General features: G+C 42.6%; 2 protein-coding genes and 1 long non-coding RNA gene across 6 annotated transcripts in view; 2 read left to right on the top strand and 1 right to left on the bottom strand.

Moving 5' to 3' along the window:
• Window positions 1–7,431, top strand: part of LOC310852912 — a 101,679-nt gene extending 94,248 nt beyond the window's left edge. Inside the window, exon 2 of the long non-coding RNA XR_014568427.1 lies at window positions 6,982–7,431. This is a non-coding gene — a long non-coding RNA (uncharacterized lncRNA). The remainder of the gene's footprint in view (window positions 1–6,981) is intronic.
• MRPS18C (mitochondrial ribosomal protein S18C) lies at window positions 164–6,609 on the top strand. Of its 2 annotated transcripts, none has more exons than XM_083756982.1 (6): window positions 164–446; window positions 2,559–2,620; window positions 4,180–4,263; window positions 5,765–5,822; window positions 6,088–6,147; window positions 6,233–6,609. In XM_083756982.1, the coding sequence occupies exons 1-6, from the start codon at window positions 245–247 to the stop codon at window positions 6,307–6,309; spliced, it is 543 nt and encodes a 180-aa protein (XP_083613108.1). In that variant the 5' UTR covers window positions 164–244; the 3' UTR covers window positions 6,310–6,609. The 2 variants fall into 2 exon arrangements, with proteins under 2 accessions (XP_083613108.1, XP_083613109.1); XM_083756983.1 differs by having other exon boundaries at window positions 177–335; window positions 6,233–6,571.
• ABRAXAS1 (abraxas 1, BRCA1 A complex subunit) lies at window positions 7,258–20,336 on the bottom strand. Of its 3 annotated transcripts, none has more exons than XM_083756726.1 (9): window positions 20,117–20,335; window positions 18,752–18,842; window positions 17,887–17,923; window positions 15,310–15,376; window positions 13,656–13,849; window positions 12,780–12,899; window positions 9,918–10,002; window positions 9,139–9,250; window positions 7,258–7,846 (listed from the first exon to the last, which is right to left on the bottom strand). In XM_083756726.1, the coding sequence occupies exons 1-9, from the start codon at window positions 20,204–20,206 to the stop codon at window positions 7,416–7,418; spliced, it is 1,227 nt and encodes a 408-aa protein (XP_083612852.1). In that variant the 5' UTR covers window positions 20,207–20,335; the 3' UTR covers window positions 7,258–7,415. The 3 variants fall into 3 exon arrangements, with proteins under 3 accessions (XP_083612852.1, XP_083612851.1, XP_083612853.1); XM_083756725.1 differs by having other exon boundaries at window positions 7,375–7,846; window positions 20,105–20,336; XM_083756727.1 differs by having other exon boundaries at window positions 7,375–7,846; window positions 18,752–18,838; window positions 20,117–20,334.
• Window positions 20,337–21,928: the final 1,592 nt, after the last annotated feature.

Raw genomic sequence — 21,928 nt, 5'->3', positions numbered from 1 at the left:
GTGGGTATAAGAAAACTCGACCCAATGACCGTTGAGAGAGGGGCGGGGAAAGGAGCTAACACCGTGCGGCGATTGGACTCCGTGTTTTGTTGACAGTTCGAACTGGGCGCTCTTGCGGATTCTTCTTGGCGCGGCGCATGCGCGTGGCCTAAAATGTGTCACGGGACAGGAAATGTACCGAGAGGGAAGGATTTAGGTGCTGCTCTGTGCGTTTTCCGCAGCGGAAGCTTGGAAGGCGGAAAACATGGCTGCCTTGGCGTTGGCCGCCAAGGGCTCAGGGCGGGTTTTCTGCCTCTTCGCTGGCGCAAGGAAAGGCGCTGTTTCCTCTGGTGCAGGTAAGAGACGGAAGGTCCTGCCCCAACCAGGGAGGGAGTTTGCTTCTTTCGCTAAGGCGTGGCCTGCCTCAGGGCCGGATTTAGGTTTGATGAGGCCCTCAGCTATTGAAGGTAATAGGGCTCTATATGTCCAGCTGTCCTTTGTCAACAACAAATTGTCGCTGTTTTTTTGTAATGAATATATGCTATATAGTAATTTATGGACCTAATAGCTATCTAAGGACATTTGCACATGTTGCCATGCAACCAGTCCATGCAGAATGTAAAGGTAAAGGGACCCCTGACCATTAGGTCCAGTCGTGACCGACTCTGGGTTTGCGGCGCTCATCTTGCTTTATTGGCCGAGGGAGGCAGCGTACAGCTTCCAGGTCATGTGGCCAGCATGACTAAGCCGCTTCTGGCGAACCAGAGCAGCGCACGGAAACGCCGTTTACCTTCCCGCCGGAGCGGTACCTATTTATCTACTTGCACTTTGACGTGCTTTCGAACTGCTAGGCTGGCAGGAGCAGGGACCCAAGAACAGGAGCTCACCCTGTCGCGGGGATTCAATCCACCAACCTTCTGATCGGCAGGTCCTAGGCTCTGTGGTTTAACCCACAGCGCCACCCGCGTCCCTATGCAGAATGTAGGCTCCCTATATATATAGGAGTGAGCAAACCAGTGATATTTTAGGGAGCAGGCTAGCAGGCAGGGCCCATTAATTACATCATTGGAGCCTACACAACATAAAACACTGTTGCTGTATGTAGGTTTTATTTTATTTTATTTCTTTTTAAACTTATATTTTGGAAATGTACATCTGGGTTTTTTTCCTTTAAAAGTTTTTTTGGGCCCCCAAGAGAGTGGGGCCCTAAGCTATAGCTTATTTAGCCATCTGGCACTGGCCCGCCTTGTGCAGGCTAAAGGATGGATAATAGGAACACCTCGGAGCTTTAAGGTTGAATAAATAAAACAAAAGGGTGCCATTTTTCTATGCATTGCAACGAAGTATCGTGCTGCACAAAACCTATGTACGTTTATTGCTAGGGAGTAAGTCCTGCTTGTTGTCAATAAGCGGGCACAGTTTTGAAGTGTTAAAATAACTGCTTCATCTGTCTTCAGAATAGCATGGGTGTAAGTAGCCTGAGCTAGGCTTAAATCCTTTATGATTTACAGATATATTTAGGAAGAGCAGCTCCTCAAGCAAACCCTGAACCACATTATATATTAACTCTGTAATTCTGTTCATTACTGCACTATTTGTAGATGTCCAAGGGTCTACATAACCCCATTGTGAAGCCAGGTGTCCAGACTTACATATGTATGCATTGGCTCAAGGGCTGAAGTGGCTCAGCTTTTTCATAATGCTCAGCAGTGTTGTATTTCAGAGTTCTGAACCTAGTGGAACTGAGGCTGATTTCACTAGAATCAGCACTTTGGATTTGGCTTGGTCTGGAATATTTCCCTTGTGCGTGTTGGACCTTACAAAAGCCTTTAGAGATAGCCTGTGTCACAATAATGGGTTGATGACATTGACTTGTGCTGATCCCTAGTAGATACTATCGGTGCAGGCTGTGGCCTATGCACTGCATGCTGGGCTCTTTCCATTATTTTTTTTTTACTTGGTGTGCATTGCTACACACCCATTTTAGCAGTGAATGCAATTACTTAGAAAATCTGCTCTGAGGGATTTCCCCCGTTTGATCACCTTTGCATCCAACTGTGTGTCGTGGAATGCCAAAGCTGGTGATTGGGAGCTTTCCTTAGCCTGTGTGCACTCTTTCTGAAGTAGTACTGCTTGCTGAATTCAATAGGAACACTACATTGCACCTCCTCCAGCCCACTTGGCTTCTGTGCTTGCTGTGGAGGAAGGGAATTTGCTTCCTCTTGAGGCTAGCATGAAACTAAGGGGGCTGAAAGAGGAGAGTGATCTGTTCCTCCTTTACCAGCCTGCTCATTCCTCTGCATGGATTTCCATACAGCTGCCAGCATGGGACTCTTTCTCATGTGTGGTCATTATATTAAATATAAACACAAAACCTGTGCTAACATCAGGGGTGGGATGGGGAACCATTGCTGGTATATTAATGCATATCTGTTGGGTTATGAGAAATCTCCACAAAAGTATTAAAAAGGGGAGATGGGTTTTGGGTGCTTTAACATTAATTCTTTGCTAGCTTTAAATTTCTTGTGAATACTTAAAAACATGTTGTGAGTGTGCTTTGTTACATATGTCTTTTCCAGTTGCATCATGGAGACGGGAGTGTAGTTCATATAGTGAACAGTTGTCCAGTAATGCAGATATGGTAAGAAATGTGTGTTACAAATAACATTCTAATCAGCCTACATATTTTTGAAAGTTTTCAAACTCAAAACATAGGATGGTAGTGGTTTGCACAGGTTGTACAATGACAATAAAGGTATTATTATTATTAAAGAAAATGTGTTGCAACTGCACTTTTTGCTGTGAAACTGCACAGGAATCAGTATAAAATATATAAGAGCGTAATCAGGTATTTCTACTTTATTTAAGGCTCATTATCAACTGTAGACTGTAAACATAGAAGACAGCTTGTTGGAAGATAGCCGAAGTAAAAATGAGTGTTTACAGCATTCTTAATTTATTTACTCTGAAAACTGTGATGCATAAAATACAGAACTTGTTTGGCAAATAATTAAAAGAAACTTTGTGTCAAGTTGGAAAATGGTGCCAAAATTACCAAGGAAGAATGGCTAAGGCTGTCAGTGGTAGCTAGCCACAACAGCTATGCCTCTGAATGCTTGTCTCTGGGATTGACAGGTGGGGAGACTGCTGTCTCGCTCAGGTTCTGCAAGTGGCTTAGGCATCAGGTTGACAACAGGCTGCTGGCCTAGAAGGTCTCTTGGTCTGATCCAGCAAGGTCCTTATGAATCTCCCCAGGTGATCTTAGGCCAATCACTGCCTCTTAGCCTATTTTATTTATTCATTTATTTCATAAAAAATTATATACTGCTTAATTGTAGAAAAAAACCCCTCAAAGTGTTTTACAAAAAGGAAAAAAAACCTACAACCATAATTAAAAACATACAGAAGGTTAAAACCACAATATAATAGATTAAAACAAATCAAAACTCACGCAAACTTTCTAAACATCTGGGTAGGCTTGTCCAAATATGAATGTCTTCAGTAGGCACCAAAAAAGAATACTGTGAAGGTGCCTGCCTGATATTAAATGTTTGACCACAGCCTGGTATAAATTACACTAGCCAATACTTGTAAAACAAAGTGCCAGAAATATGGTTAAAATTTCTACCCTGCCTTTCCTGTACTATGATGGGACACAAGGGATTGAGATGTAGCAACATTTTATGGGCTGAGTACATATATACAAGAGGAGACAATCAAGAAGATTGATCAATGACGGATTCTGTTCTTACATTTAAAGTTTAATATAAGAACTATGTGGCAATTTTAAGATAAGTTAAAAAGTCACCCAGAAGCAGCCTTTTGCTTTTTTTAGACTCTTCTATAAAACAGTTCTAACTAGAATCCCCATTTGGTGGGTCAACCAAATAGACAGGTACCATATATCTATGCTAGAGTCCAACCTAGGGCTGATTTTTGTGTAACATGTTGCAAGACATTTGTACTGTATGATAGCATCATGTCTGCTTCAGCACTTAAGCCACCAGTTCTCAACCTGTGGGTCCCCAGATGTTGTTGGACTACAGCTCCCATCATCCCTGAGCTCTGTCCTTTCTAGCTAGGGGTGATGGGAGTTGTAGTTCAACATCTGGGGACCCACAGGCTGAGAAAGGCTGACTTAAGCAGTCAGTACTAAAAGAAAGTAGAAAGACACTTCTGCTAAAACTATTTCTGTTTCAGCCTGTGCCAATGGACAATCCCTATAAGGAACCCCCTAAAAAGTGTGTCTTGTGTGGGGTAGCTGTTGACTACAAAAATGTACAGGTAAATTCCTCTGTATTTGTTGTGTTTGTTGTCAAGGTGTACTAAAGAAGGCTGAGCAAAACCCGGCCTATGCTTATCAGAGGAGATCATACTAGTTCACTTGTATACTCCTACGTGTTACAAGAATACTGCTTCAGGGCGGTACTTTTGCAACATTTCTGTTCCTTTCATGTGGCTCCGTTTACCTAGGAGTGAATGCCACTGGCACTAAATATGTAAAATTAAAATTCACTCTTTTAGAATACAGTGGTGCCTTGCAAGACGAGTTCCACGAGTCTCTTCGTCTTGCTGTTTTTTCGTCTTGCGAAGCAAGCCCATTAGTGGATTAGCGCTATTAGCGGCTTAGCGGATCAGTTGATAAGCGGCTTAGCGGATCAGCTGTTAAGCCGCTTAGCGGATCAGCTGTTAAGCCGCTTAGCGGCTTGGGAAAAAGGGGGGGGGAGGAAAAAACCCTGCAGGAACTCGCAAGACATTTTCGTCTTGCGAAGCAAGCCCATAGGAAATTCGTTTTGCGAAGCACCTCCAAAACGGAAAACCCTTTCGTCTAGCGGGTTTTCCGTCTTGCGAGGCATTCGTCTTGCGGGGCACCACTGTACACTCAGGAATACGTGCAAGGAAAATATAACAAGATCAGTTGCATGTTGGAAATCCAAAGTATGCCTTGGACACATGCCAAATCCCCATGGTTATTATGACTTAAAGGTGCGGAGGCAGGATAATTGCAGGAATGCAGAATACTGTGCTTGCCCAGCACATGTGGTTGATAGGGTGTCACCTTGCAAGTACAATAATTCTACACCTAATAACCAAGAGTAGGAGGTGTAAAGCCAAGTCAAGCAAGCATAGAAACAGGATTGCATTTGGAATAAAGTATATAATATTGCTGGATGTCTTAACCATGGCTATATCAGGATTATCTTGTGGACTCATGTGCTCCTTCTCTTGCATACAAAATAGTTTCTATACCTGTGGTACAGTGTTAAGCCTCACCCAGTCTTAAGTGCATGGGGCTTCTACTTTGGTTTATCCTATCAATCCTCTGGTCTTCCTTTGGATTTCCACTTTGCAGACTGACTGGCCATACAAAACAGAAACTACATTTTAAATTGTTTTCTGCTTGTGAAATTTCAGTACAATGGTGCCTCGCAAGACGAAATTAATTCGTTCCGTGAGTTGTGTCGTCTTGCGATTTTTTCGTCTTGCGGAGCGCGGATTCGCTGGGTATTAGCGGCTTTAAGAAAAAGGAAGCAAACTCGCAAGACGTTTTCATCTTGCGAAGCAAGCCCATAGGGAAAAGCAACGCAAAAAACGAAAAACCCTTTCGTCTTGCACGTTTTTCGTCTAGCGAGGCATTCGTCTTGCGAGGCACCACTGTACTTAATTTTCTTTAAATATTGCATGATTGGTATGTTTAACTGTGGAGATTTGCTACAAATATGTAAAAAAAGAAAGAAATCAAAATGTTGCTTAATATTTGTTAATTTTTTTCCTCCTTCAACAGCTTTTATCACAGTTTATTTCACCATATTCTGGTCACATTTTTGGAAGGCATATAACAGGTATGTGAGAGATTTAGCAGTATTATATTCAAGGTAAATGCTTTTCACTACTTATTAATTTTAAGGCTGTTTAAATAGCCAGCCACCTTTGACCTGTGCATCATTCTGAATTATATTGAATTTGGTTTCTAAAACGTAAATCGAGACCAGTCTTGAGTGCTTATATTTTTAAAAGCCCCTTATAGGTTTAATCTGCATTGATAAAGGAATTGATCTTTTGATGTTTTCAAATGAAGTGGCTTTTTAGGATTTTTTTATTTTACAGGCTTATGTATGAAGAAGCAGCAAGAGGTTGCAAAAAATATTAAAAGAGCCCGACAACTGGGTGAGCATCTTTTTAAAATATGGAGGTACTTAGATGTTTTGCAAATTGCTTTGTTTCTAAAGCTTCTGAATTTATTATGTTGCAGGATTTATGTCGGTTACATATAAGGACCCAACATTCCTCAGCGACCCTAAAGTATGTAGTATCAAATATCCAGAATGAATTATGTTAAGTGTACTGATTTTGTAACTGATTTGTAGTCATTCCTGGTACATCCTTAATAAGCAAACCACTAGCACGTCAGATACGATCCTGTTAATTCTGCTGTATACAGAGTACAAAGGATTGCCATGTGAATGGCAGAATGCTTCTCCTCTGTGCTAATAATCATGTCATTCTTTAAATGGCTGTCATTTTGTATGCAAGATGGAAAACATGCTGTCATAAAATGAAATAAAAACTTAATAAAGAAGAAAACACATGCTGTCATGCCTAACAATAAAAATACCTACTTGGAAGCAAGTATCTATGTATAATGGGGCTTACTCCTAGGTAGGTGTAGGCTTGGCGCATCTGTGTGCTATATTACTATGTACTATATTGCTCCGTGTGGAAAATGGAGTAGTGGAACACAATCAAAGGCAGTATCATGAATGAAAAAATTGTATTAAGGTCTTGCCCATTTCTCTGTAGGCTGACATGAAACCATGTTTAGCCTTCAATTCAGCTGCTTCGCTTTCAAGCACAGCATGTTACTTAATGGGTTATAACCATTTTGTATCCTACTGATGACAGAAGACTCTGATCCAGTGGAGGAGGAGATTTCCCCCTGCTTTCCTCTGCAGACCTGTGCACCACCCTTTCTGCTCCAGAGGGTTGGTGGACCCTTTGGAGTTACATGGGAGGCAGCATGAGAACCTGAAGAGGGGAGGAACTACTAGTGAGAATCACCTGTCCTTTCCCTCAAGAGAAGCCTCCACTGGATCAAAGAGGGACAACTGGATAAAAGCCAAGAAATATTATTGCATTCTTAGTCCAGCCTTGGAGAAAACAAACATGGTACTATCAGTACAGCTCATTTTATGCTGAAGTCTTCCACCAGGGATAATCCCTGTGGAAAATAAGGAATACAAAATCTACTGAGGAAGAAACTAGACTATTTTGTGTCCCCCCCCCAAATTGTGGGGATTAATGCTGGTTTAATTTTTGATGGGTGAGTTTTCATAAACAAGACTCCCCCCCCCCCCCCCGAGACCATGAACAAATGGAGAGTTATATAGGCAACAATTTCTGGGGGAAAAGAAATCCTTTATCTGTACTGAAAGGGATTAAAAACTTGGAGATGCTCTGTGTTCTTCAGGCTCTTTTGTAACATCCTCATCAGGTTCAGTGTCACTGGTTGGAATGTTTGTTTCTTGGTCACTGTTCTTTTGGTCCTCCCGAAATAGATTTCGACGAAGTTTGAAAGATCGTAGCCTTTTGAATGGCTTTGGTCCACTTGTAGTTACAGTAGCCTTTCGCTTAATTACCTGCCTTGTCTCAGCTTCAGGGCAACTATTTTCTTTGAACATTAAGGTCAGCCAGTCCATTATTTTTGTGTTGTGGTCAATGTTGCAGCAGTGCTTAGAAATCTGTCTTCCTTTTAAAGTAACACTGCTTGACTGCAGTCCAGAATTTGGGAAAAAGTTTTGCAAAGCTTGACAGAGGAAGATATTTTCTTTTGATTCATCTGGGTGACTTTTCTTTGTTTGGGTAACTTCTGAAACAGACAGAGGGTATTTTCCTTTGATATAACAGCTACAGCAGCCTACAAGACTTCCAAGTGCATAGAACAGCAGCTGCTTGACTGGTAACTATTTAATGAGCAGTCCTAAGACTTTGGCAAGCCTCAAGTCCCTTGATTTGGATGACGTGACAAACTATGGTTAAGGAAAGGCAAAAGCATGGGGCCTGAGACTTGCTGAAGCCTTTTCATATTGTGTGAAACTACAGCTTAATAAAACATACATTCTAAATAATAATAATAAAAAATAAAAATAATTTTAATTATACCCCGCCCTCCCCAGCCAAGACCGGGCTCAGGGTGGCTAACAACCAATAATAAAAACAAGTTGATTAAAATACAACTTAAAAAACAACATTAAAATACAACATTAAAACATTAAGATGCAGCCTCTTCACAGGAGGAAAAAGAAAAAAAGAAAGAGGGGGAGGGAATCAAACTGATTCTAAGCCAAAGGCCAGGCGGAACAACTCTGTCTTACAGGCCTTGCGGAAAGAAATCAGATCCCACAGGGCCCTGGTCTCATGAGACAGAGCATTCCACAGGCCGGAGCCAGTGCTGAAAAGGCTGGCTCTGGTTGAGGCTAATCTGACTTCCTTAGGGCCTGGGACCTCTAGGGTGTTGCTATTTATGGACCTTAAGGTCCTCCGCAGGGCATACCAGGAGAGGTGGTCCCGTAAGTAGAGGGTCCTAGGCCGTGAAGGGCTTTAAAGGTCAAAATCAGATATCTGAACTATTTGCTGAACGTAGCTTTTACATCATCAGTCATTTCTAGACAAGTAAGTATATCAGAGGTGGCCAGCCTGCTGTCATCCAACTGGCTGTTGTAATCCTAAACATTAGTGACCCCTGCCAGCATGGCCAGGGGTCAGGGGGTGAAAGCTGCAGTCCAATAACAGCCTATTCCTGATCTATGCTCTTGGTTCCTATTGTAGAATTCTGAGCAGCGTCTGGTTTACCACTCGATTAAGTGTGTAAGCTCTTTTTACAGGAGCAAAGGCTGACAAATAAACTGAAGATGCCAAAGGTAGAGGGAATCCAGTGACAATTCATAAGCGCACCCCTGCTTTAGAATCAGAACCAAGAGATTGAATTTAAGATCCTAGGACAGGTATTGAAGTAGGAACCTGTAACTCTTATTCTTCTGTCTCCTACATATCTATGGAGCTTTCACTAAAGGGGAATGAGGATTCCTATTTCAGCTCTGGAAGATTACGTACCCTGTCAGTGTAATGACATGAAACAGAAGGTTAGGTGTTTTAAGTTACCTGCAGTTTGCATCTGTTCTTTTTTCCTTCGTACTTCTTGTCTCAGTTGATCTACTTCTGCCAGCAGATTCTCTACTGATCTTTCACTATCTGCTACTTTACTGCCTATATTCTAGGAGAGGGGGGGGAAATGAGACACCTTGTGGAATAAATTGTCGTCATATCCGTATACAAATAAACATTTTGATTAAGCTTTTTTATGAATTAACAGCTAACTGATGGTTGCTATCCTCTACCTCCACAGTTGAAAGTAGCAATACTTCTGAATACCAGTTGCTGGAAACCAGAGAAAGGGAGAGAGTTGCTTTTGCACTCATGTTCTGCTTACTGGTTTCCCACAGACATCTGGTTGGCCACTGTGAGAACAGGACACTGGACTAAATGGGCCACTGGCCTGATGCAGCAGAGCTATTCTTATAAAACTGAGGCTGTTGGAGACTGAATAATGCTGTCACCGAACACTTAACTTCCTGAATAAAAGTTGTGTGATTAAGCTTTCAGGTGACCCCAGTACAACGGTTTTTCTGGAATACAGCCTAAATAAGTGTAATTCTGCACATGGCACTCATTTCCCTACCTATGGTTATTTCTAGGACACACAATAATATTATATCTGCCTGGTGCACAAGTTAATGGGGTTTACTTTCCCCTAATTTTCAGCTTCAGGACATTTTGTGTCAACATTTCTTCATATAGATTGTGTTGCCAAACACTTATTTCAAACTTTGTGTTACTGGTTAAAAGATGCGTGAGAAGTTTTCCAAAAGCGTGTAACTTACCTCCATTTCCTCCTGCAAGGTGGCAGACATTTCAGCAGTCTTCAGAACCTCTTTTAGAGACCCATCTTCATTAAAAAATTCTGACCTTTTGATACAAAAAAGAAAATCTAGAATGTACTATTTCCATCTGCCATTTTATGCAAAGTGGCTTTTGAAATCTCTAAATTTTGGCATTGACAACCGAACACAACCTTTAAAAAAAGGTAAAGGACCCCTGACAGTTAAGTCCAGTCGCAGATGACTCTGGGGTTGCGACGCTCATCTCACTTTACAGGCCAAGTGAGCCGGCGTTTGTCCACAGACAGTTTTTCTGGGTCATGTGGCCAGCACGACTAAGCTGCTTCTGTTGAAACCAGAGCAGCACACGGAAACACCGTTTACCTTCCCACCACAGCAGAACCTATTTATCTACTTGCACTGGCGTGCTTTTGAACTGCTAGGTTGGCAGGAGCTGGGACAGAGCAACGGGAGCTCACCCTGTCGCAGGGATTCGAACCACCAACCTTCAGATCGGCAAGCCCAAGAGGCTCAGTGGTTTAGACCACAGCGCCACCCGCGTCCCTTAGCTGACATGAAAACCTATAGGAATAAGCAGGAAATCTCCAGCACTAGGGCATTTAGGAGACAATGCTTGCTGATGGAATTGCTGGTTAAAATAAGACAAGTTTGTTTATAGTAAGTTAAAAGTCGATCTCCAGTGTAGTGAGTGGAGTTCTTAAAATAATGCAAGTACATGTTTTTCCTTAGTAAACATCAGACAGTCCAGCTTTCTAGGCTGAAGCCTACCATCCACCCCTCTTTTTAAAAATTACTTATCCAAACAGTGAAACTGAACCACTGAGAAACAAGAGGGGAGAATCCTGGTTTGCAGAATTAAAACAAAACAAAACTTTTTAATACCGCTGAAAGAGAAGCTGTCAGAGCTGCCTCTAGGTCCCAGCTCACAGAAGACCAACGCTAGGCTGTGGTAATGTATAAAAGTCTTTATTGAAGTTCAGTTTCCATTTCAAAGCCACAGCGTGCAGCCCTACGTCTTAACCCCTAGATCGGCGAAGTCCTGTCTGAGTCTCCTCCCCTCTGACACCAGTTTAAGATCCTAGCCCTGCTCCACCTCTTCCGCTGCTCTCTCCTCCTCTGGGTCCTCCTGCCCGCTGGGGCATTGCCCTTTCTGGACTCTTCCGACGCTGAGTCGCTTAGCTCCTCCCCCTGCCTCCGTCGGGCTTTAGGACCCGGTTCCCAATCCTCATTCTCTGCTGTCCCGCGCTCCTGTACATTTGAACTTGCCTCTCGCGCCAACCCAGTGACCTTTCTCCTAACCGTTACACTACTTCTGTCACTGCTTCCCTCTTCCGGGACACTGGTTGGATCTGACCTCCCCTCCGTTGCCCGACTCTCCGACGGAGGCATGGTCAGCCCTGCCTCGTCTTCTCTTCCTGTTGGGGAATGCACTGACCCCGATACTTGGGAACCTTCCCCCCCACTCTGCTCTGGTGGGGAAGCTGGTCCTGATTTCCAACTACTGCTCTGAGAATCCCTGCTGCCCCCTTGCTCCTGGGGCGTTCCCCCCTGGGAACCCCCTGCCCCTGGCCACTGGCGCCCCCTTCTGTGAATCTTCCGATTCGCTGGAGAGGCTCATGGAATCCCTCGGACCACTGTCCTCTTCTCCTACGCTCCCCTCAGATTCTTCCCCTTCGCTCTCCATTTCCCCTCTTCCCTGTGCCTCTGCTCCTGAGCCCCTGACAGAAGCACTTAAAACAAAACAGTCCAATGAGGACTGAGCATGCTCATAAGATACAAGCAGGCCCAGAATGCTGAGTGTCAGGTGAAAGAGAAAAATGGAAAGCTGAAGGAGGAAGGTGAAGTGGCTTGCTTGGCCCTCATTGTGGTCTAGTTCACATATGGTACTAAGCATAAATGCACAAGCTCACAAGTACTTGCAGCAGAAATTGCAAGCACTTTGCTTCTGCCTGAACCTGGGTTTGTGGTTTGTCTCACTTGACAAACTGCAAGCGATAGCCAAGGTTTGTTCTTGGCTTACTGTCCAGTGTTTGTCGGAAGGAGACAGACCAAAGGGCTGAGGTTTAAATACAACACTATGCCAAACAATGGCTTTGCTGCAGGTAGCACAGCAGCATGAGGACTGAAGGAGCAAAGCAGCCACTATTTCTGCTTTGATTACCTGTGCACTCACGCTTAGCTATGGTTTAGCTTGATTTTACATGCATACTGGGCCAATTTGCAATATCCAGGAAGAGGCCATAGCTGGAACAGAAGCACTCGTATTAGGGGAGATGAAGACACACTGTAGTATTTTCCCACTTGTATGAACTTAAAAATGGAAAGCGTAATGCTGGTGGTCAAGAAAAGAGGTTTAAAGACTGTCTCAAGGCAAATCTAAAAAAATGTACTATAAACACTGACGACTGGGAAACACAGGCCTGTGAGCGCTCCAGTTGGAGAACAGCCTTTACCAAAGGTGTCATGAGTTTTGAAGACACTCGAACTCAGGACGCAAGGGAGAAACGTGCTAAGAGGAAGACACGCTTGGCAAATCCACACCGTGATCAACTCTTGCCCGGAGACCGATGTCCCCACTGTGGAGGGATGTGTGGATCCAGAACTGGTCTCCACAGTCACTTATGGGCTCATTGTTAAAACCGTGTTTATGGAAGACAATCTTACTTGGCTATGAGTGATCACCAAAGAATAAGATGTATTTGTGTGTGTATATATGTGCGCACACCCACCCACCCAAATATATACATATACACACACAAACACCCCCCCCCCCATGCTGCTAGCTGGCGATCATTTGGAGTCACCAAAAATGCAATGCAAAAAATTTAAACATCCTTTTCATACCTGTGTTTTGCAACTGCTCTACAATAGCCGGAAGAAATACAAGAAGCAGATGCGGTATGGTATCCGTGCTCTTCTGCCATTCTCAAATTGGCAATAACAAGAGGAACTTTCTGAAAAGGACTTTAGAAAAGGATAAATAGAAGAATTTAATATAACTACAATGGGAAGGTTTACTGAGTGCACGAAATTGTGCCATTCCAATATTAATTCTTAAGACAACTTTTGAGAAGAGTTGTATAGGATTGCTTTGTATGTCCCACTAAGTTCAATGGGGTTTACTCCCATGTTTGCAGCCTTACAAAAAAATCTTATACATTCTTACCTGGGAGTTAATGTCTACTGAGCTCCGAGCAACTTACTTCTGAGTAAACTTGCTGAGAAATATGCTTTTAATATTTTAAGATTGAGCACTGCTCAGACACAAACTAATCCCGTGGTTGTCTTGGAACTTACAAAGATGGTGTGCAATGCCTATAGTGCAACTGTATTAACTAGACTCTAATGCGCCATTGAATCTAATGTGCACCTTAATTTTCGCAACGTGATTTGGCCAAAAAAGATGCGCGTTAGATTTGAGTAAATACAGTATTATGCTTCGGGACTGTTTGCTATCACCTGCACCACATCAGCTCTCAACCTTTTTGCGCTAATGTGATATTGGGTCTCCCGCACATTTCTGTAGAGCTATCACAAGTCTATGTGCAAGATTGCAGTCAATGATATCAAGAGTAAGAAAGCGAAATTTCAACAGAAGGAAATCATTTCCATTGAAAGATTTCCTCCAAATTTCAAAGGAAAAGGGATTAACCGAAGAAAGTGATTAGCTATATTTCACTGAGTTACAGAAGTGCACTAAAGGGTGACGAATATACTTACCCTTCTTGCGGTTTATGTAAGGCATATTCAAGTTTGTAAGTGGATAAATTTGAAGACGTTGGGCTGAAAGTCAGTAACAGAAAAACAAGGCCCTGATTTGCCAAGTGTGACTGTAAATGCTTATGAAGGAGCCGCTCTCTGAACGTCATTGTCTGGTCAGTATTACGCCTGAGTTTGTACCAGCCCACCACAGTCTGGAAAAGAAATGGAAATCTGAAAATTAGATATAGTTTCTAATAATAATAATAAGAATAAAGAATAATTTATTATTTATACCCCGCCCATCTGGCTCGGTTTTCCCAGCCACTCTGGGCGGCTTCCAACAAAACACTAAAATACAATAACCTATTAAACATTAAAAGCTTCCCTAAGCAGGGCTGCCTTCAGATGTCTTCTAAAAGTTTGGTAGTTGTTCTTCTCTTTGACATCTGGTGGGAGGGCGTTCCACAGGGCGGGTGCCACTACCGAGAAGGCCCTCTGCCTGGTTCCCTGTAACTTGGCTTGTCGCAGTGAGGGAACCGCTAGAAGGCCTTTGGCACTGGACCTCAGTGTCCGGGCAGAACGATGGGGGTGGAGACGCTCCTTCAGGTATACTGGACCAAGGCCGTTTAGGGCTTTAAAGGTCAGCACCAACACTTTGAATTGTGCTCGGAAACGTGCTGGGAGCCAGTGTAGGCCTTTCAAGACTGGTGTTATATGGTCTCGGTGGCCGCTCCCAGTCACCAGTCTAGCTGCCGCATTCTGGATTAGTTGTAGTTTCCAGATCACCTTCAAAGGTAGTCCCACATAGAGCACATTGCAGTAGTCCAAGCGAGAGATAACTAGAGCATGCACCACTCTGGCAAGACAGTCTGCGGGCAGGTAGGGTCTCAGCCTGCGTACCAGATGGAGTTGATAAACAGCTGCCTTGGACACACAATTGACCTGGGCCTCCATGGACAGCTGTGAGTCCAGAATGATTCCCAGGCTGCGCCCCTGGTCCTTCAGGGGCACAGTTACCCCAATCAGGACCTGGGAGTCCTCCATACCCACTCATCTCCAGTCCCCCCAAAACAGTACTTCTGTCTTCAACCTCAATCTGTTAGCCGCCATCCATCCTCCAACCGCCTCCAGACACTCACACAGGACCTTCACTGCCTTCACTGGTTCTCATACCTCTTGCATAATGACTGAGAGTCACCCTATTGCTGGTGCTAAAAGGTGATTTTACCTGGGTTCCCTAAGACTCAGTTTAGCTTGCCTTCTGAGAGGCAATGGAATTTCCACCAGCCAAGGTACTAGGCCATACTTAAAATGTTTCTTTGGTAACAACAACCTTGTGCCCATAATGTGAAAAGTTGAAAAACCATGTCACTGGCAGAGCAACTGTTTGTATGTTCGCTCTGAAGTATGGTCCATTGTATTCAATTGAGCTTCTTTGCCAATAAGTATGTGGAGATAGCAGTCAAAAGCTGCAATCCTAGACACTTATACTTTCTTGGAGTAAGCACACTGAACTCACTGGGACTTACCTAAAAGTAAAACCTGCCTGTACGTGTCTAAGAAGAACCAGTCTGTAGGATATTATGCATACATTTAAACAAGAATATAGTAGTAATCTATAGTATCCATACATTTCTGTTTTGTGAAGAGGTTAGTTCTAAATGCAAAATACCTTTTTGCAACTCGACAATATATTATTCAGCAGTGGCTCATTCAATTCTCCTGCCGAGTTGTAAAAGCTGGAAAAAATAAGAGGAATCCCAAGGGCAACAGATGCTGAATCAAAGACATTTCTAGAGTGGCATTGGTTTTTATTACTAAGCTTCACACATTTGCTCATACAGCAAATGAACACAGGGTATAATGATAATTTCAACAAAAATACAGAAATCAAATCCTTTGGAAGAGAAGGAAGTCATGGAGAAAATCATGTAACATCTTCTACCCTGAAATAATAATCACTTTGTTTGATTTACTGATTCTCCATATGTATTATTCAATATCAATTGAAGGCATATTTATTTACCCAGGCTTTTGCCACGTGATGACCCTAGCGCCAATATGTATTCAATGAATGGTTGCTAAAATTGGTGTTTGCATATATATTTTTATCCTTGTTTTTAAATTTTTGTTCATTGTACATTGCCCTGAACTCCTATGGAGGACATGCAACTAATAAATGCCCTGAATAAATAAATAAATAAATAAATAAAAATATGCATTTCTGCAAGAGGATAAGCAGCAACAATGTTTTCAGAATGGCATGCTAGTGTCCTTATTTTTACAAGGCACAAAGCAAGTCATCTGCATATTATGTGTATTTCTAATTGGCTAAGTACAGATTGCTAGTACAGAAAAGGGTAAAGCAAACCATGATCCGTATTCCTTAGTAAGGCAGATGTTAAAATTTATTTGAAAACATTTTTCTAAACATTTTTACAGTGCACATTAGATTGCTGACACATCTCTTCACTAGCTTCAAAAATAAATGTAGACCTAGTTTTCATCTGTGTCTGAGGTGTACCACCACAGGCGAGGTCTCAAATGACTCAATGCTTCTTTGTACAATAACACAGAAAACTAGGTTATCAGGTAAAACTCAGCCTTCTGCCCAATATGCTATGTGCAGTGAATATTCTTACATGGAGGAGCATTCAGTAATACGACACAAATTCTCACATGTAGTCTGAAACAGTACAGCTCAGATACGCTTATGTTTTGAGAATTATAAGGTCTAAGATATAAAATAAATGTTCATAAATGTACCAGGCAAACACATACATAAATATATAAACCACGTGTCTGAAACAGTACAGGAAAAGAGTCCTAAAGCCGTTTTGACTTATTTCAGTGACCTCAAATATTCCTCTGCAGTTTGGATGGAAATGGGAAGTCTCCCTATTGTCTCTATGCTCACAATTCCTGCCTTAAGGGCACATTTGTGTATGAACAGGGTGAGCCTGTGACCTGGACTCAGGAATTAAGTATTTATCATCACAAAAGAATGGCCAGGCTGTCCACGTAACTCATGGGTAAGCAAACTAAGGCCCAGGAGTCAGATCTGGCCCAATCACCTTCTAAATCCAGCCGTGGACGGTCTGGGAATCAGTGCATTTTTACATGAGTAAAATGTGTCCTTTTATTTAAAATGCATCTCTGGGTTATTTATGGGGCCTGCCTGATGTTTTTACATTAGTAGAATGTGTGCTTTTATTTAGAACACATCTCTGGGTTATTTGTGGGGCATAGGAATTCGTTTTTGTTTTGTTTTTTCAAATACAGTCTGGCCCTCCACAAGGTCTGAGGGACAGTGGACAGGCCCCCTGCTGAAAAAGTTTGCTGACCCCTGATAAACCCTTTAACAGGTTTCCCGCCAGACAGGATTCTGCTCTAGACCTCCCCTTCTGTGATATATGTATGATGTGCTGGGGGGTAGTCTTGAGCTACAGGGTGGCAATTTCAAAAGCCTATATAAGGGCTTGCACACCACTGTTATGGGTTTCTCCTCCCTCCTGGGTGGGGTGGAGGGGTGAGCACCCTGTTGTAACAGTTTTATAAAGATATGGCTTACTATATGCTTTGCTTCTCAATACAGTGGTACCTCACGTTAAGAACTTAATTTGTTCTGGAGGTCCGTTCTTAACCTGTAACTGTTCTTAACCTGAAGCACCACTTTAGCTAATGGGGCCTCCCACTGCCGCTGCACGCTTTCTGTTCTCATCCTGAAGCAAAGTTCTTAAGCTGAGGTACTATTCCTGGGTTAGCAGAGTCTGTAACCTGAAGCGCCTGTAACCTGAAGTGTCTCTAACCCGAGGTACCACTGTATTCTCTGGTTGGCCTCTGTGATTTTCTCCTACCGATGGAGAACCGACATAAGGACTCTATACGGGCTCCTGGAGACCCCATAAGGGAAAAGGAGCAGTTTTTATCTTATAAAAGTTTCAAGACCATATTACCAGAGAAACAAATGTTCTGATTCAGATCACACAACTGTGTATAACCTCTGTAGTATCAAAGTATTGGGGAAAGAACTCTCCAAACACGCTTCCCTTGCTTACATAGGCTGCAAACATTTATCTGTGAGCAAGCTCCACCAAAATAAGTTTCCTTAGGCAAGCGTATTCTGTTGCCATGATCCAAGGCTCTGAATCCATCACATGAAGTGCTTCGTGTGAGGGGGGAGGGTTTTACCATCCCCTTCTATAACACATAATTCAAGTTTCTTTCTGAAATAGGGTGCAGCACTTACCTGAAGGGTTGGTAGCATGGAATGTGACTTTGTATATCTGAAAATGAAACGACATCTTACTTTCCCCTGAATGATTGTGTAATACCACTGCACAATGTGGTCTGCTGACAGTAATAACTGAACTCTGTGTTCAGTCACAACCTTACAAGATACTCAAATAATTTTAATATTTATTACATCTGCTAGTTGCTTTGTACAAAAAAAGTCTTAAAGCGACTTAAGATGAAGTACTGCTAAAATCAACTAAAAGTCAGAAAAATTAAGAACAATGTACAATATAAAGTTCCTTAAAAGTTTGCCCACATTCCATTTATATACTTCAAACAGTGGATAAGCAAAAGTCCATGTGACTAAAGAGCCTTGAAAAATGAAGTATACAGCTTGGTATATCCACTAAAATCACACATCATAGGTATTTTCTCTCATGTGTATACTGACACACAACCTACTACAGTAAATTTGAAGATCTATATCATTTTTCTTCCTCAAAAACAAATACAAAATAAAGTAGGCAGGCCTTTGATCACATTTGTTCTCTTTCTGCTGCTCTGAAGAGATAGGAGTGTCAAGGGACCATTATGAAAAGCTGTATAGAAATAAAAGAACTACACAGCCACAGGACAAACCAGGAGATGACACTATTCCTTGTGGGGGAGGGAAAGGATCAGTTGTGGTATAAAATAGATCCTCCTGCTAGACATCATGGGATCCCACAGAATGACTTCACAGCAGCTCAGAAGCAATGCAGCATCATCACCGCATTCAAGTATACTGATACGCTCAAGCACTAATAATAATATTTTACAAGTGCCACAGAATGTTCATTCCGCCCCAAAGGAAATGCATCAGTTGGTAACTGACTTACCAATTGTATACACAACTTCAGCACCATCCATCTGAGAGTCAGTAATGATGTCCTTGGCTTCAGATTTCACCTCCCCAAGGAGGAATCCTTCCTTTGCAATTGAAGAAACACCATAGTTACGCATCACTAGCAGGAGCTGTATAGTCATTATTATTATTATTGTTGTTGTTGTTGTTTTTAAACCACTTTATATTTTGAATAAAAAAAATCTCAAAGCAGTTTGCAACCTACATTAAAACATCAAATAAAACAATCCCAAATAAAACATTATTGAAGAAAGTAAAATATAATGTATACATCCAAAGTAACAAAATGAACAGGAATCTAAAATATTAGGTTTCAAAACAAAACATTACAATGGAGGTCAACTACAGAATGCATATTTAATGCAGCAAAATTAGCAAAACAAACCAGGACAAAACAAAACTTTCAAAAGAAAACATTGCTAAAGGAAGTCAAATATAAAATGCTCATTTAAAACAGCATAATTTAAGGGCTGGGCCTGGGCGTAAGTATTTGAGTCGTCCCCCTTCAAAAAGCAGATAAAATTGCACCCATTGCCACTGACTAGTCCCAAACTTTAGCAAATTTGGAAGCATATTCTAACATTAAACTATGGGTGCTTCCAGGTGTCCTGTCCACGAAGCATCCATAGCTGTTTTGCAAGGAGGTTAGGCGACGTTGTGTCAAGCCAGTGTGGCTATGGAGTGTCAGACTACGACTAGGACCCGAGAGATCTGCGAGGAGGGAAATTTGAAATACATATATCTCAAGCACGCCCAAGACACAGCGGAGACACACAGCAGCATTTTATGGAGAGGTGAAATCTTCCTGCGGAGGAGGGGTAGCTCAATTTAAGCCGTGCTTTTAAGAGGGGCCGCAGAGAGGGTTACGGTCCTTCTATTGTTACAGACCCACGCAGGGCACCGGGCTGGCTGCGCGCACAAAGCACTCGGGTTTGGGATTCACACGAGACGCGAGGCAACTCTTCCCAAACTAAGTGGTGGAGAGAGGGGGTCTGCGCGCGTTGCAGCTCCGTCGCTGTCTAAAAGTGGGAAATGCACACGTGCATGTATACACGCATGCATACAAACATATAACCAGGAGTGAAACTTGGTGCGGGTAGGGGCAGCCACGGCAGGAGATGCGCTCTCAATTGGCCTCTGCACAAACACATACACAACAACAACAAACCCTGGCTCACTTTTACGCATAAAGCACCCGAGCTCCCATTAAACAAGGAAAAGAGGTGCCGGGGCGAAAGCATTTCCTCGGGGTAACCCGAAGGCACCCCCGTCCACTCCATGCGTAATGGCGAGGGGGGGATGTTCGCCAACGCGGGGCGAAGGGCACCTTTTTACGCACAGTGTCGGAGCCGCTGTTGACATGGTGGAAAGCGAGCGCGCCCACGAAGGCGCCCGAGAGGAGAGCCGTCGTGCTCTCGGCGGCTGCCATGGCTGGATCCGCGCCCAACGGGCCTGTTCAGCCGCGCGAAGGAAGGCGGGAGAGGCCGGTGGGGAAGGAAGCGAGGCCGGCTGCGAGCGGAGCAATGGCCGCGCCCGGCCCTGGAGACCCGACGCGGGAGGAGGCGGAGACATCGGGCGCCCAGAGAGAAAGAGGCCGCCCACTGGCACACAGAGAAAGGGATCTAAACGTGTGTGTGTACATAAGGAATCAGTATACACACGCACAGCTTTTATCTGGTTTTTATTAAGATACACGCAAGAAACAAGGAATCATTGTAGGTGTCTTTCTTTGGCTTTTATTAACACACGAACAATAAACATAAGGAATCACACACACACACACACACATCTATATCTATATACAGAATATCTATATATATATAGATATATACACACACATACATATACACATATACACATATATACATATGTGTGTGTGTGTGTGTATTTAAAATAGTTAAAAGCCAAAAAGCTAATAGGAATCTTAACCAGTTATTGAATTAACCATTGCACTTTGGGTTTGAGATTAAGGAGGATCATTCAAGAATTACAAATTATTTTTGACTGCTGTGTTGTGCAACTATAGCAAGTTGACAACCTGCATTTCAATTATAATTATAATTATACATAATATAACAACACACACCTCAGGTTTATTGCACTTATAATGGATGGGGAGGGGACAACTCATGGCACAAATACAGTATATACCCTCAAGCACTGCCTACTAGTGTGGATGGGATTTCAGAAGCATAGAATTTGAAAGTGAAAACTGCTAATATGTTTATTATAGCTGTGGAATAGTGGGTAGACATAGCAGACGACGTAACAATAGCCATGTGCATGGGAAAGGCGCTGTCAACTTCATGTCGGTGCTAATCTGCTATATATTTTGGAAACCTGTTTGTTCTCTGTGCATCTGGGAACCTCTTAAGACACCGTAATCAAATTTTGCATGGTGTTCTGGAGATGAGGAGCAGGTTTTCATCTACATTTGGGGTGCCATTTTGAATCAAGATGGCGGAATGAACCTTTCAAAATGGCACTGATTTTACCCACTGATCTTAAAACTGCATTTATTTATTTTACTTCTTAGAATTCCTAAACAGTGCTGGGTAGAAGGCTGCTGGTATTCAGTTTTACTCTGCAATGGGTGCATGGGACAGGTGGTGGACTCTGAGACACTGTAAGAAAACCTGTAGGTTTTTTTTTAAAACAGTCCAAGGTTCAGAAATAGCCGTTCTTTGGAGTCAGCATTTCCCTCTCACCTAATTTAACAACCAGTTATTATACGATGAGAATGCAGACAGTGCGTGGACAATGACCTTTAGCATCTTTTATGGCAGAGTTTGCCAATAGTTGTGTCATTAAAAGAAGATCACGATTAGGCACATTTTTTTTATAGCTGAATGATAATTACAAACAAGGTTAGAACAATTTTTAAAATTCCACACTGCCTTTACACCTTATACAAGTTTCCTGAAGCAGTTTAGCGTGCAAACCTCTGCATGTTACTTGGATATAAATTCAACTGTGTTCAATGGACCTTACTCCCAAGTAGCACGTGTTAGGTTTGCAACCTGAGCATAAATCGAAATAAGTAATGATTGTAATCACCGTGAGCTCAGCTTAAGAAAGACAGAGATGTTTTAAATGAACAAACATCAGAAGCAGACGACACTAGCAATAATTTAAGATGTACAGTAAAAGT

Source organism: Podarcis gaigeae (assembly GCF_964106915.1).
Source record: "Podarcis gaigeae genome assembly, chromosome: 9".
NCBI lineage: Eukaryota > Metazoa > Chordata > Lepidosauria > Squamata > Lacertidae > Podarcis > Podarcis gaigeae.
This window is presented reverse-complemented; position numbering and strand designations above follow the sequence as displayed.